This window comes from Phoenix dactylifera, chromosome 4 (genome assembly GCF_009389715.1).
Source record: "Phoenix dactylifera cultivar Barhee BC4 chromosome 4, palm_55x_up_171113_PBpolish2nd_filt_p, whole genome shotgun sequence".
In the NCBI taxonomy this organism is placed as follows: Eukaryota; Viridiplantae; Streptophyta; class Magnoliopsida; order Arecales; family Arecaceae; genus Phoenix; species Phoenix dactylifera.
In genome coordinates this window covers 14,503,566-14,517,974 of record NC_052395.1, presented here as the reverse complement: position 1 = coordinate 14,517,974, position 14,409 = coordinate 14,503,566, and the positions used below count along the sequence as shown (strand labels likewise).

General features: G+C 37.5%; 1 protein-coding gene across 2 annotated transcripts; it reads right to left on the bottom strand.

Annotated features, from left to right (window-relative positions):
* Nucleotides 1–864: 864 nt before the first annotated feature.
* On the bottom strand, nucleotides 865–7,813 carry LOC103715836 (carbonic anhydrase, chloroplastic). 2 transcript variants are annotated; one of them, XM_026807990.2, is made up of 8 exons: nucleotides 7,556–7,813; nucleotides 4,667–4,728; nucleotides 4,135–4,183; nucleotides 3,285–3,401; nucleotides 3,140–3,193; nucleotides 2,920–3,005; nucleotides 2,395–2,500; nucleotides 865–1,255 (listed from the first exon to the last, which is right to left on the bottom strand). In XM_026807990.2, exons 1-8 carry the CDS (start codon nucleotides 7,745–7,747, stop codon nucleotides 1,121–1,123), a joined length of 801 nt encoding a protein of 266 aa, XP_026663791.1. In that variant the 5' UTR covers nucleotides 7,748–7,813; the 3' UTR covers nucleotides 865–1,120. The 2 variants fall into 2 exon arrangements, with proteins under 2 accessions (XP_026663791.1, XP_038981548.1); XM_039125620.1 differs by lacking the exon at nucleotides 7,556–7,813 and adding an exon at nucleotides 4,874–4,897.
* Nucleotides 7,814–14,409: the final 6,596 nt, after the last annotated feature.

The window sequence follows — 14,409 nt, the reverse complement described above, 5'->3', positions numbered from 1 at the left end:
TTTTCAGAATTCCAACAATATCTTATAGCAATTTGCTTCAAGACCCTGCAATTCTTGAGAGTAGATTTTGCAATGCGAAGGCAGGCATCAACGAATAGAATATGGGAAACTAATGGGCCTTTTCTAATAAGGCGGAATTAACAACTCCTTTTAATGCCAATGAGAGCATTAGTAAGATAGAAAATGAATGGCTGTCACAAGCTTTGATCCAGTGAATGAATTTATCAAAGCTGCCACACTGCCGAAGAACCATCAACAAAAAGTGCATTCTATCATGTGCTCTCTCTATATCTACCTTTACTACCATTAGAGCCTTGGATTTTTTAGGAGCCATAGTAAGAGAATGAAGTACTTCTTGGGCTAAGAAAATAATTTTGAGATATATTTCTCAAAGTCACAAAGGCCCTGAGTATCCGAAATAATCTGATGATGTATAGGTTCCAATCTTTTAGCAATGACTTTTGTCGCAATTCTATGAAGGGTGTTTTGCAAACTAATAGCTCTGGAAGTCCTTCAGCACTACTGGGTTATTTCCTTTGGGAATCAAAGCTGTATATGTATCCACTCTGAAAGCATTCAACCAGTTCGAAGAAAGTATCTAACTGCAGTCACAATATCTCTCTTGATGATAGACCAAAAGGCGTTGAAAAATAAAAGGGAAAATCCATCAGGCCTAGGGGCCTTTTCAGAGGCCATGCTCTTAATAGTAGACTCCATTTCATCCTCTATTAGTGCTAAGATTAAACCTTAATTATCATCATCAGATAATTTATAAGAACTTGAATGTTTTGTACATGTATGATTAATCTCTGACAACAAAACCACATAGTTTAAGTACTAGGCTAATCATACAAGTATGCAAAATAAAATACAAACACAGTAAACTTAAATTCTCGTATTAAACTTATGCAACCATACATCGTTACACGATCTATGAATGCTTCTGCACAAATAGTTCTTAAGCGATTTACAAAGGGTAGTCCTCATAACATTGTAGTTACTAACACTTTTTATTATATCATGGACAAAGCATACATCATAGAACCAATAGACCCCAAGTTAGAATTATATTTTACTAATAAAACCTCAAAGCATTTAAAGGGGTCCGCCAAATGCGAGCTTAAGCCTCCCATGTTTCAAAGCTACCTTTGACAAAGTCATAGTGCCCTCCAATCAACTTCAGGGTCTTCTTCTCTAACCCTTCTTTAACAAAGGGATAAGTCAGCAGATTTTGAAGAGAGACATTCACGGCCTCCTACAAGAATTTTAAAGGCATTCAGTATAAGTAAGTGCAATGGAAGAAAATAAGCTTGAGTACATACAAATAAAGGACTATTCAGAAAACAAGTTTTATGACACGTTAATACAACAGGATTTAGGGACGTTAAACCAAAATGGTTGCTATTGAAATTCAAATATTCAGTCAAAACTTGGATTTGATTACAAAATATATGTAAGTTCTCTCTCACTCACATACAGGCTCCAGCATATAAGTTTGTTGACAGAAGCAAAGGTATCTCCGGCAATATGTCATGGAACAAGAACTAAATTATTATAAGAGAAGGGTTGGAATATTAACTCAACATTCATAGTAGTAAATTGATTGACAGCTACCTCCAGACAATTATTGTGATATGATAGATACCAAAACCCTTCAAACGATATAACTCATAGCAGCCAATGCTGGATAAATTTAACACTTCTTGATAATTTTGATAGAGTTATGATATAACTAATTGTGCCCCTATGTTAGCATCAAATGTATCCCTTTTCTTTTAATGTGATGTGTATGTTTGACCATAGAAGAAATCATATATTTTCTTGGAAAATAGAAGCTTTTTACTCTTTTGTCCTTACAGACTAAAATAGGAATGCCAATGCAAACAAACCAAAGGAATGAAAGAAAAGTTCTAGGCATACTTAGTTGTCAAGTGAAAACTAAAATCCAAAGACATAAAAAAAAAAGGGGAAGCAATTTCATGTCATAAATCCTTTTAAAAGACCTAATAAAATTGCTAACATATTACATGAACCAATACCTATATGCTAAAGATTCGAAACTTGTCACACTTTTTAGATAATGTATCTTTTAAACAAAAGGTAGATTTTTCTTAAATTTCATTTGAGATTAGCAAAACAATCATATGTGGTAGGGTGCAGCTTATATATCTTCTCTTCTAATACCACATGGCCAATATGAGCATTAGAAGACGTAGAAAAGGCAAATCCATTGAAAGGTCCGAGTCATTGCTGGCCATGGAATCAGCATCAACACTCAAAAGTAAAAGAGAATGCTTTCTAACGCTCGCCATGGACAAGAAAAGAAAAGGTAAAGGGCTTGGCAAGTACTGGTGGAGGAGAGAGTTTTGTTTTTTATTTATTTATTTTCGATACCTTTTCGCATTGGGTGCACTGGTCCTCAAAAGGCAAACCCGCGTGCTGGGCCTTCACCTTCTCCCTCGCTGGAAGACAGATCTTCACCCAATCCTCTATGAAGGCGCTGCATAAATTTTTTTACAATCACAGTATTATATCACAGTGTGAGATTTCAAGGAACTAGAAGTTATTAAAAAAAAAAAAATCGAGCTATCTAAAAGAATATAGAATATTCGAAAGAGGAAACGGCTTGAAAACCGCGATCCTGATGCCCATCATCATCATCGCGCCTAGCGGGATCTTCCCAGCCGTACAATGCTTATCTGACGTCCGTGATTGAATAATCACATTCTAGTACTAAAGTACGATATTTACCGAACCCCCACGCTTTTGGGAGGCGAAGATTCCATGATGGAACATGGGCATACGCTGAATGCCCCTAAATTATGACAAAAAGAGAGTGCGAACTACTTTTTTTTTTTTTAATAAAACAAATTAAAAATAATTAATTTATTTTTTTTTTAAAAAAAAAGCCGGCCTTACGTGCTGGTAGTTCCATCGTCTTTGACGGACATCAGCCCCTTGATCCCACCGCAACGGCTGTGGCCGATCACAACAATGTTCTCCACCTGTCCAAATTCCCCCATGAGCCGTCCGATTAGTAAACATCTTGATAATTGTTTTTTTTTTTTTTGGAAGTGGTCTCGGTCGTAGCAAGGGAAAATTTTGAAGAAAAATAATTTAAGAAGCGATTGGTGCTGACCTTGAGATGGATGACTGCATACTCGATGGCCGATCCGACGCCTGCATACTTTGTCTGTGCGGATAAGAGCATAGCAACGCAGGGTGATCAGAGAATGGACGGGCAGTGATGGAGGAAAGGGGCGAGGAGGGGAGGGATGGTGTACCTGGTCGTAGGGTGGGACCATGTTCGCGATGTTGCGGATGGTAAAGGCCTCGCCAGGCTGGAAGTTCAGCACCACGGAGGGGCACACGCGGGAGTCCGCACAAGCGAACACCATGAACTGCGTCGTACCACGTGTCGCTTAGTGAGCGGAAGCTTCTGGTTCATTGTGGTGGTTCGTAATTCGAAGAAAAAAATTAAAAACACGATGCTCTCTAATGGTGTCCACGACGCTTCCATTTCCGCAGAGAAAATCCAAGAATATGAACTCTTTATCTTGTGACGTTGTCCCCCTAAAACAGTCTAAAACTCTTTTGTCTTGCACCATAACTAGATTAGATAGAATCCAATAAGAGAGTTTGTAATAGAGACATTTTGTTTTGTTTGTTTGTTTTTTTTTTTTGATGATGAAGCTGGAGTAAGTCTAGTTCCAACTTCCAAAGCACAGGCCATTCATACTTAACAATCTCTCTATATGTGACATAGTTAAGTTGGAATTCTCTCTATTTGAGATGAAACTGGATAAGCCTAGTTCCAAGGCACAGACCATTCATGAATTGTTACACAGCCTGCGATTGACTGGAGCTTGCAAGACATGCATTACAAGATACCTGGAGACCCCTACCCCTAAATTACGTCTGCAGCACAAGATGGCCAATGATTTGAAGCTAGGTCTTTTTGTTTCAACATCAGTTAGCTAGAGGGGATCCCAATTCAAAACTTTTTTTTTTTTTGATGTAACATTCAAAACAAGTTTTGTTATGTATATAAAAGATGAATCAATATTCCAATGATTGTCGAGGTAAAACCTAAGTGTTCAATTTTCCAATTAATCTTCAAATAGGGAAGCTCACCTTTGGACTTTGACCTTCTGCAAGTTGACCAAACAGGTCTGGTTTCTTACTGCGAAATAGATGGAGAGTGAAATGTCAGGACTTGAATATCATGCTATACAAGAGTAGATTTGTTACTTAATTAGATCCTGAGATGGTATATTGTATGCTTGTCTTACAACAACAACAAGGTGATTTTTTTTTCTGTACTTCTCATATCTTCCGTATAATAATTATATAAATAGTTAAATATGTACATAAGTGTTGCCCGTCTATTTCTACAAAATTAAGCTAAAATTTTTATAAAATTTAAATATTGTCTTATATCAACCAAACTTCATCCAGCTAATTTTTTTTTTCTTTCCGCAGCCTAAAGGCTAGAATCTAAATGGGCTTTTAAAAAATACAAGCTAGATGAGCTAAAAGATTTTATTTATATAAAATTTTCAGCTCAATTCAATAAGGAAATCGGGAAAAGCTCTAAAAATGTTATTATATCAACCAATTTTAGTAAAAGTTGCGTAGGGCAATTTGGTAATTCAATGCCACTTACTCGTAGACCTCTTTCTTGAACTGCTCGAACCCGGTCTTCATCCTCTCCACAGGCTCCATTTCCTGCAATTTTTCAGAAAGTAAAAATATCACAAAATTAAAGAATTGGAGTGATTTTTTTCAAACGATAGATGGGTGATCTTCGTTTCTCCTCATGATCCTGATTCACGAAAAAGGAACTAATTTAGGATAAGATGCTCCCTCATACTGATAAACAAAGGAAAAAAGCAGAAGAGGTCCAATGGATCTTCTGATGGCAGACGGGAATTCAGGTCGAAATTCCGAATCAAATGATCCAAATCCCAAGGTATAGATACTGATTCAGAGAGAGAGAGAGAGAGAGAGAGAGAGAGAGAGATATGGCGATTCTGGGGGACCTTGTTTTTTCTGGATAGGTTCTGCTCTAAAGTCTTGAAAATGAGGTGGAGATGCGCTCTCTCTCTCTCTCTCTCTCTCTCTCTCTCGCCTTCTCCGCTACTTTTTTTTATAGGCGTTTTCTGCCTCCGGCCTTTTCTGCTTCCGGATGGTTCGCAGGCCGAATTAGTTAAAATATATCTCACCGTTTTCTACCCTGAGGTCATAATTTTTAGCAAACGTTTTCTAGAGAGCGAATAAAGTAGCCGGCCCAAACGACGGACGGTTCGCAGCAGATCAGCTGTTGGACTGCATCACCGTATAGGTCATAGAAGCAAATGCATATACCCAACGTGTCCCTACTAATGGTGGTAGGCTCCCCTAAAGTTACATACTTTCCTATTTTTTTTTATTATCATCACCATCACCATTCATCGAACTAGCAGTCTCATAAAAGATGGACGTGTACCATCCGTTGCTTAGAAATATCTAGACTATGATTAGTGATGGGATGGCTTTACAGCACTCATATTGTGAGGGCAATAAGACAACATATTAGGATGTGGCTGATCACTCTGGAGAACTCCGTGGCTAAAAAAGGGAGATTATTTAGTGCGCTTGGAAATTTGTTATTTTTTGATTTTTTTTTTGGATGTATTTATATCCGCTTCAGCAAAAAAAAATAAAAAAAAAATAAAAACAAAAAAACTAGCCGTCTCAAATTGTTTTGTTAACGTCCAAGTGTCTTCCTCTCTGCCTCTAATCAAAGGGCGGTGAGTGGTGGGACCTACGAGTCATTTGGAGAGGTTGAAATAACGAGGGCTGCGCTGCTATACTTCAACATCGATGGCGCGTTCTGGGAGAAAAAAGAGAGCGCCCTTGCCGTCCTGGAAATGGTGAGAAGCGCGTGGGACCGTCTACTGTAACCAAACCGATCAAACCATACAAAACCTGGCATCCGAAGTTCTTCGGCAGTCCGGAACAAGCCCGGCGAGTTTTGATTTTGATTTTTATTTTTTTCGGTAATTGAGAGCTGTCCAAGGATCAACTGTACTTTTATATTTTGAAAAATTTATAATCCTTAATATTGATGATCATTTGAAATCTAATTCTTCATCTGTTTTTCCTTTTTTTTTTTTTCCTATGAACTAGAGGATTCTTGGTTTGTTCAAAAGTTTGCACTAAGGACGAACCACCATGTCTAGAAAGCAAATATAGCTGCATGCAAGTTGTAAATTGTAAATTTATGTATGAAGACTAATTGTAAGATGACAATATCAAACAAACAACCAGATGAATTTTTCTTTCAAAACCATTTCTGTGTCTTTCATAGCTGACTTCTAACGATTTAAAGAGTCTTCTATTCCGGAGTCCAACTTCGAATTTGTCAGTTTATTATTATTTTTTTCTTCTGTCCAGTTGCATCATTAGTAATGGGTGTAATGGCCCAAGCACTGGGTGAAAGGTCGCCAAGGAGTGGGTTGGCCCCGAGAAGAGAAGAGAGACAGTGACAGAGAGGCACCTGTGGTTGGCTCCATCCTGCTGGCTAAATTGAGGGGCTCGAAGCACGAGTCGCCAGGTGCGGACAATTATCCAGCCTTGAATTGCATCAATCTTTTCCATTTTTGTCGTTCATATTAACTAGGGCTAAAATTATATCAGATAATAGCATATCTAAATTTATATCTATTTTATTTAATAAATATAGACATGGAACGGATACAAAAATTTATCTCTTTATTTATTTTAGATGGATAAAAATAAAAATTCAATACCAAAAATATGAATATAGATTGGATAAACTAAACTTTATAACTGCAGAATAAAAGATATTACTAAACGGATGATAAATCAAGTTAATAATATGCTAATATGGTCATTTATTTTTTAAAATATTTTTTAAATATTATATAAAATGGAATCGGATATTTAAGTATGGATCAGATAGTCATCTATTCATATCTATATTCATTTCTTTTGATATTAGTCGGATACTTAAATTTTTATTTTTATTCGAATATATTCGAATATAAAAATAAATTTAAATGGATATTATTCGATCCACTGTCATCTCTTGATATGTTCTCCACCCAACCAACTCTCCTATTTTTATCCGACCAATGAGAATGTTCTCCATCTCGAAGACATGCGTGATTGGAATTACTATTATTTTTTTTTAAAATTAAGTACCACCGAAATATCATTCTCATTGCAATGAATTTTTTTTGTATACTAATGTCAAATTAACAAGTTACAAAACAAAGTATTAAAATGTTTGTAATGTTGATATGAGATGTTATTATAATAAGCAACATAACAACATTATCGAGTAATGTTCTGCTCAATTAATGGCTCTCGTAAAGAATTTAGTCTGCAGCAGATCGTTGCAGCGAATTATAACATAACCCGGCCCACCAAAATGGTTAAATATGTATACTGCCAGGTTTTGACTCGATGGGTGATAGCAATATATTGCAAACAAATGTCACACCCGCTAGAGAGAGAGAGAGAGAGAGAGAGAGAGCGGCGGCGTTACCACGGCAGTGGCGATTGTGGACGGAGCGGCAAAGACAGGAGAGTTCCTGATGAGGCGCGGAGTCGAAGGTGAGGGAGATGGGGAGGAGGGGGTGAGGCCGGAGACGGCGGCGGGTCGGACGGTGGTCGGTCTCCGGGAGTTGGCGCGGGCGAGAGAGGTGAGGCACCAGCCTTGAGCTGCGGCGGTCGACATTGTGCAGGGGGGCGAGGGCTGTATAAGCTTCTTATAATTTTTAAGGGCCCGGGAAGAAGAGGATAGAGAGAGTGATCGGCCTCTCTGGCTTCGGTTTCTTATCCTTCAGCCTCCACTCGATTCAGATGAGGATTGAAGATAAACAGGCCACAGCCACATACGAGAGTGTGAAAGGAACGGACTCAGAAGAGAGTTTGTGATGGAGAGGGTGGCTTGGGCATGCATGGTATCTGATGCATGATCTTGGAAGAACGAGGTTTGAAGCAAGAAAAGAAGGCACGTATCATATACATGCGAGTATAAAAAAAGATAAGATTAAGAAGAAAAAAAAATCAGGAGATGGAGTTAGCAAACCGGCCCACATTTTTTCTCACTGGAATTCACTGCATTCAGAGATTCAAGAATCCTGATGTCTAGATTTTTGATTTATCGGATTCTCTTGATGTTTTTCTTTTTCTTCAGTTTTCAAATTATAGTATAGAAAGAATTAAGGGTACAATTTAACAACGGTAACCGATATTTGTTAAAAAGAAAGGAAGAAAGAAAGAAAAGAAAAGGGAGGAACCTTATGTTATAATTCTGGACAGAGCTGTGCCCAAGTGACACTATCAGCAAAGTTGAGGCCAAAATGGCCTCGCGATTAATCTATACGGAAGGAAGAAGGAGCCACATCCACACCAATGGATACTATTTCGTCATGCGAAATCAAACAAAAACTAGATATAATTTAACCTGATCTAGACCTGAATCTGCACCTCATATTGATTTGTGCACCAAAAAAAAAAAAAAGAGGAGTTTGGGATGAACATTTTTGGAGGAAGTGGTTTCATGATAGACCTGACTGAATCGAAGCAGAGATTGGTGCAGCCATCGGGAGGATGCAAATGAATCGAGTCATATTCAGCATCAAGATAGAGCTAAGGAGAAAATTTCGACTTGGATATCTGGGTTGCGCGAGGTCTGGTCCGTAGCTTAATTATGCTTTCACCTTGAATTGGGTCTGGTTCTGTAACGTTAGACCTAGACCGGGTCATCAAGGCCCTTCGTTTCCTAAATCCAAATAAGCACTCACCTGAGGAGGGCACATTTCCTGATGGCCAATGGGCCTTTAGTAGATAGAGCGTGCAACGGAAAGATTGGTAATGGCAGGCGTAAATAAAATAGCCAGGGAGCGAATGCCTCGGAATGCTCGTACCTTTGTACACTGCCATGTAGAGAATTTGCATCAGAGCAGTTCATTGGAGATATCGGAAATTGAAAGGGAAATTTGTGCTTTGAGTGCATGCAATCCTCTGCAACAAAACAAAATGCACCGGAGGAAAGCAGATCTTGTGCTTGCCAAGGAACAATATTTGATCTGTCTCCAAACTACTAGCGGGTCTCGCCCTATAACATAGTTCCAGTCATTGCTATTAAAATTCTTACTTATTCTATTGATATTAAGGCCGAATTTGGCTCACAACCGAAAACAAAATCGGAATAAATTGAAATAGGAATTGGAATGGAAATTATATTCTCCGATATTTGGTTCATGACTAGATTTGAGATTGAAATCAAAAAATTAATTAAACAAAAAAATCAATTAAACCGAAGGGCATTTTAAAAAAAATACTTTTAAAATAAATCCAACAGTAGAAAAAGCATTCCCATCTCTTTCTAGAGTGAAAATAGAAATAAGGCTTCCTCTAACCAAATGGTTGGAGTATGAGTTACTCATTCTCATTCTCATTTCAGAGCCTAAATTTTTCCAATCAAATACGTCCTAAATTGTTTTAAAATAATAGAGAACATTAGAACCTATTGGCATACCTTGTCCGATCCTTTCTCCGGCGCAGAGAAGATGAACCTAGCGGCCGCACATCTGTCATTCACCCTCCGTTGAGATATACATGTATGTACATGGAAATGATCAGGCCATATCAGCACTCCCCACATGCAATGTATTTCCGGCGATCGATCCCTTGCTACATGCCTGCAGACACACAGGCACGAACATTTCTCCGAAGTATCCCAAAAAAAGCGTGTCCACTGCCATGGGAACGTTTGATCGACCATGTTCGCCCATGGTTGTTTGTATAGGAGCTGCACGGTTGAAGTAGAGGGATGCGAGGGCTGTTTGATGGAGCAAGGGATTGGAGAGAGAAGAAGAAAGGAGGGAGGGGAGGTGTAATTTAAGGATGGTTCGTGTAAGAAGTTGGACATGATGTGCTCATTGTGGCGACATCTTGGATTTATGTCCGATAAATAGCTTTTTGGTCCATTGGCTCGATTCTATGTTGAGTCGTCGGTCGGTCTTAAGGCGGGCGGTCCCTTTTCAACCCTCCGACTCAAGTTCTCGGTATACCAAGCCACGGCTAATTTTCCATATTGAACATCGGGCTTTCTTCCCTTTCAGGACAAGTATTTTTTTTTTTGGAAGCTAATGGGCTGCAGATTGGATGGCCATCTATGTGGGCAGTAATACGGATAGTGCCATGTAGGCTGAGGATAGGAAGTTGCTTCGAGCACTTCGAGATATTTTGTTTTCTAACTTTATTAGATATATCCGTACTCGTCCGATATGAATCACCTGTTCTAGTAAAAAAAAAAAAGTTTTTCGGAACCTTCCAGTTTACAACATATACGATACAAAATATAACGAGTATGATACTACCTAGATGGGATTTATAGAGGAAGGCCTTTTTGTGGCTCGATTGACATGCATGTCTAGGCTTATTAGCACTCCACTCATTTCAGAAGTGTGATATCTAAGCACCATACGTGGATGGGACGTGTAAAAGCCCTCTCTCCAAATCAAACACATGGGGCATTCCAATCGAGGCAGCCAACTTTTTTTTTTTTTTATACAATGAATGGCTTATTTACTTTTAGTATGAATACAACCAAAAAAGTTAAAAAATAATAAGTCACATAGCACTCTAGGCAACTCTCCCTCACTAATCTATGGGCCTCCCAAAATGGTCAGCCACATACGATGCCACTCAATCCGCAGCTCCATTGGTCTCTTTATATACATGCTTGGCCTCGAAAGTAATGTCTCCACCTACTATGATCCAAATATTCTGAAGCAAGGGGTGACACCCAACCATGCCGCCGGTGTCTTTCTGGATCCAACCAATTACCATTGCCGAGTTACCCTCGAGCAGAAGGCAACCAAACTTTAAGGGTGAAATCGAGTCGTGCCAATCCAAGTAGGCTGCTCGGGGCTTGGCTTGTGACCATATAGGTTGCTCGGGCTCGGTTGTAACTCACAGCCAATCTCAAGAGAACATATACTTTTCGATGCTCCATGGAAAATGAACCTATTTGCACTAATCCAAACTCAAATGTGTAATTTTAGATTGGGCATGGGTCATGACATATCTAAACTCGAACACCCAATAGATCCTCATTACTCAAAACCATCCTTGGACCTGATCTTTTAGGCAGCCAAATATGGAACAAAATTTTGACCTGAAGCTTAAATGGGTCTGGGTATGAGTTCATTAAAACCCTGACTTGATCCAACCTATAGCACTCCTAAATACCGTCAACACCCAACAAAAACTATTGTATGTCCCTTACGACGGCTAGAAATGGCCATTATTTATCTAAAGGGTAACGATTTCATATTTTTAATGTTTAAACAATAAATTCTATAAAAATATTATAATGAAAAATAATGGACAATAACACGAAAACAATGGCATTGTCTTTTTCTTTCACTTTTTATTAAATAAAAACATTATCTTTTGAACCATTCAATCATTTTCCGAGGAAAATTTATTGAAAAAAAAATTGAATTTTAAAAAACTAGTGTTCTATCAACAGAAAGGTGAGTGAAAATAGCAGTCATTATTTAAGTTATAACGGACTATTATAATAGTAAATAATATATTATAATGATTATTATCAACCCATCCATTATTATACATATAATGTAATGGAGGTAACCAAACCATTATAATGGTAATATCATTATTTAAAACCTTGATTATCTTATATATTTGAGTTTTTTATTATTAGAAAAGATAAAAAAAAATCTCTAAAATAATTTCTGACTTATATCAACATAATACTTGGATATCGTGTACAAAATTTCTTGCCTCAAATATTTTAGCTAACAATCTGAAAATATTACTAGCGGACGACGTCCATACATTCTCATTTTCTCATGCAATGAATATGTAAAATATTTTTTCATCAAAACTGCTAAAATGTCTCGTACAAAAAGAAACAAGGCCAGTTGGGAATTTAGAATCAAATATATTGATTAGGAAAGTGAACATACATTGCACTTGTCATTTACATTGAAAGATTTTGTACTGCTTTAAGATTACACAGATCTACATGAACCTTGTTGAGCTCACAAAATGATAATCTAAGCATGCATGGGCATGTCCATGGAAGGAAGACTGCTGTTGAATTTGGAGCACGCAACACTTCCTCCAAGCATACTTGGACCCTTGTAGCATTCCAAGGGACCAACAACATGGCTCGTTCCTCCATCATAAATCTCCAGAGCAAATTTCATCTGTGAGGTCCGGATGCAGACATGGAAGAGGAGAAATGTCCTGCAGGTCACAAATTACATGATTAATATTCATCTATATATATGGCCTTTTCTTCCTCCTACAACTAAGATACTAAAAGGAAAAGGAAAAGGAAAAGGAAAAAGAAATTATAATTAAGCAAAAGCAGGGGGTATGAATGCAGAGCAGAGGAGAAGAGGTTTCTAAATTGTAATAAGCCAGCCTGAGCCTAACAAGGTTCTTTGGTTAAATGGACAGGGATGGGAGAAAACAGGGATTGTATGGGTAAAAGAGAGGGATGAGGAGTTACCCCCCATGCGAGGATCCAAGGATCTTGGTGCGGCAACCAAGAGAAACATCCTCCAAATCAGGCTCAATTCTTCATTAATGAGCTAAGCAAAAGACCAGAAACATAAAGAATGGTTAGCACATAAATCATTCACCATAAAAAAAAAAAAATTCGAGACATCTCGTAGTTTCTACTATTGGGCAATCTAATTCTGAAGTGGGCCTAGCTTTCTAGTTTCTACTTGAGCCTTAGTTAATTAGCATTGACCTTACCAACCAATGGAGGAAGGCTTGAACCTTTCTTTGAGATTGCTCGACTCTACTGATGAAGACTAACTACCTTTGTGATAGTCCATAGTTTCTTCGCCTTGCCCCTTGGATCCGAGGAGGACGAAGAGGTACACGAATCCACTTGATTATAATGAAATATGTTAACTTATTTGCAGGAAACAACAATGCATAAAAACGGGCTATAAAAAGATAAGATTGACAAGTCTAGAGTGAGGAGGTGCTGCATGTGTGTAAGATGTTGAGAGAGGAGACTGAATTGGGCCCTTCATAGTTTCAACTCCAAATCTTTGGCATCTAGGGTATAGAATAAGCCACCTAGTAGAATTGTTTCTATGATTATATAAAGATTCCTATGCTTGTAATATGAATAGAATGAGATAAAAAATAGTAAATAAATATTACTTATCCTTACCTCGAGCATGCCGAGCCAGCCTGTTGCTCTAAGGCAAGGTATTGATGATCTCACACATCAGAGAAATCCTTAGGACTATGAAGCCAGAAAGCCATGAAATTCACCTCATGGTTGGATTTCGCTCGAAAGTACGAAGAATGTAGATGAATGAACTCCACTATACCGAAAATAAAAGGAGGATATACAGAAGATGGGTGGGGATTGAGGAAAAGGGTGATGGTAGGATGAGTTATATAGAGAAAGCGGAAGCCTTAGAAAGAGGGCAAACATTAAATCTAAAACCGAAACAAGGCTTCACTTCTCCACGTGGCTTCAAAGAATTGCTATTTATGTGGTATCAAAAAGTTTTCTCTTCTATCTGGCACAATAGTCGTATTACACATTTTGTCGTTTGAAAAACTAATTACCAGAAAGAAATGAAGAAATATCGTGAAACAATTAGTTTTTATAGAAAAAGGAGATTATTGGTGTAAAAAAATTATGAATGAAAGCTCGTATTTCAAAAAGTCGAAAATCATGAGGTATTCATGTATAATGAAGTGCTATATATGTAGTATCAAAAAGTTTCCTCTTCCATCTGGCATAATAGCTATATTACACATCTTGTTGGTTAAGAAACTAATTACCAGAAAAAAAAGAAATATGTTATGAGACAATTATATTTTATACACAAAAAGAGGTTATTGGTGCAAAAGCATGTGAATGAAAGTTCAGATTTCAAAAAATTAAAGATTCATAAGGTATTCATGTATAATGAAATACAATATATGTGGTATCAAAAAATTTCCTCTTCTATCTGGCATAATAGCTATATTACACATCTTATCCTTTAAGGAACTAATTCCTTGAAAGAAATAGCATACATTATAAAACAGTTAGATTTTATAAAGAAAAAAATGGTTACAGTGTAAAAGAATGTGAAGGAGGGCTCAAATTTTGAAAAGTTGGAGATTCATGAAGTTTGTATAATGGTGAATCATGTTCTTCTTCACAGATTTTGGATAATCATGTGTTGTTCACGGGAGCAAAAAGTTTCCCTTTCCATTTAGCATAGTGCATACGCAACCTATCTCGTTACTTAAATAAATACTTTCAAAAAAAGCAAAAAAATAAAGGTCATGAAATAGTTGGATTTTATAAAAAAAAAATTATACTAGTAC

Coding starts and splice junctions, on each gene's coding strand:
- LOC103715836 (XM_026807990.2), bottom strand. CDS start 7,747: ATGTCGACCGCCGCAGCTCAAGGCTGGTGCCTCACCTCTCTCGCCCGC. Junction 4,729..7,555: donor CCACAATCGCCACTGCCGTG/GTAACGCCGCCG, acceptor GAAAAATTGCAG/GAAATGGAGCCTGTGGAGAG. Junction 3,006..3,139: donor ATGCAGTCATCCATCTCAAG/GTCAGCACCAAT, acceptor GAATTTGGACAG/GTGGAGAACATTGTTGTGAT.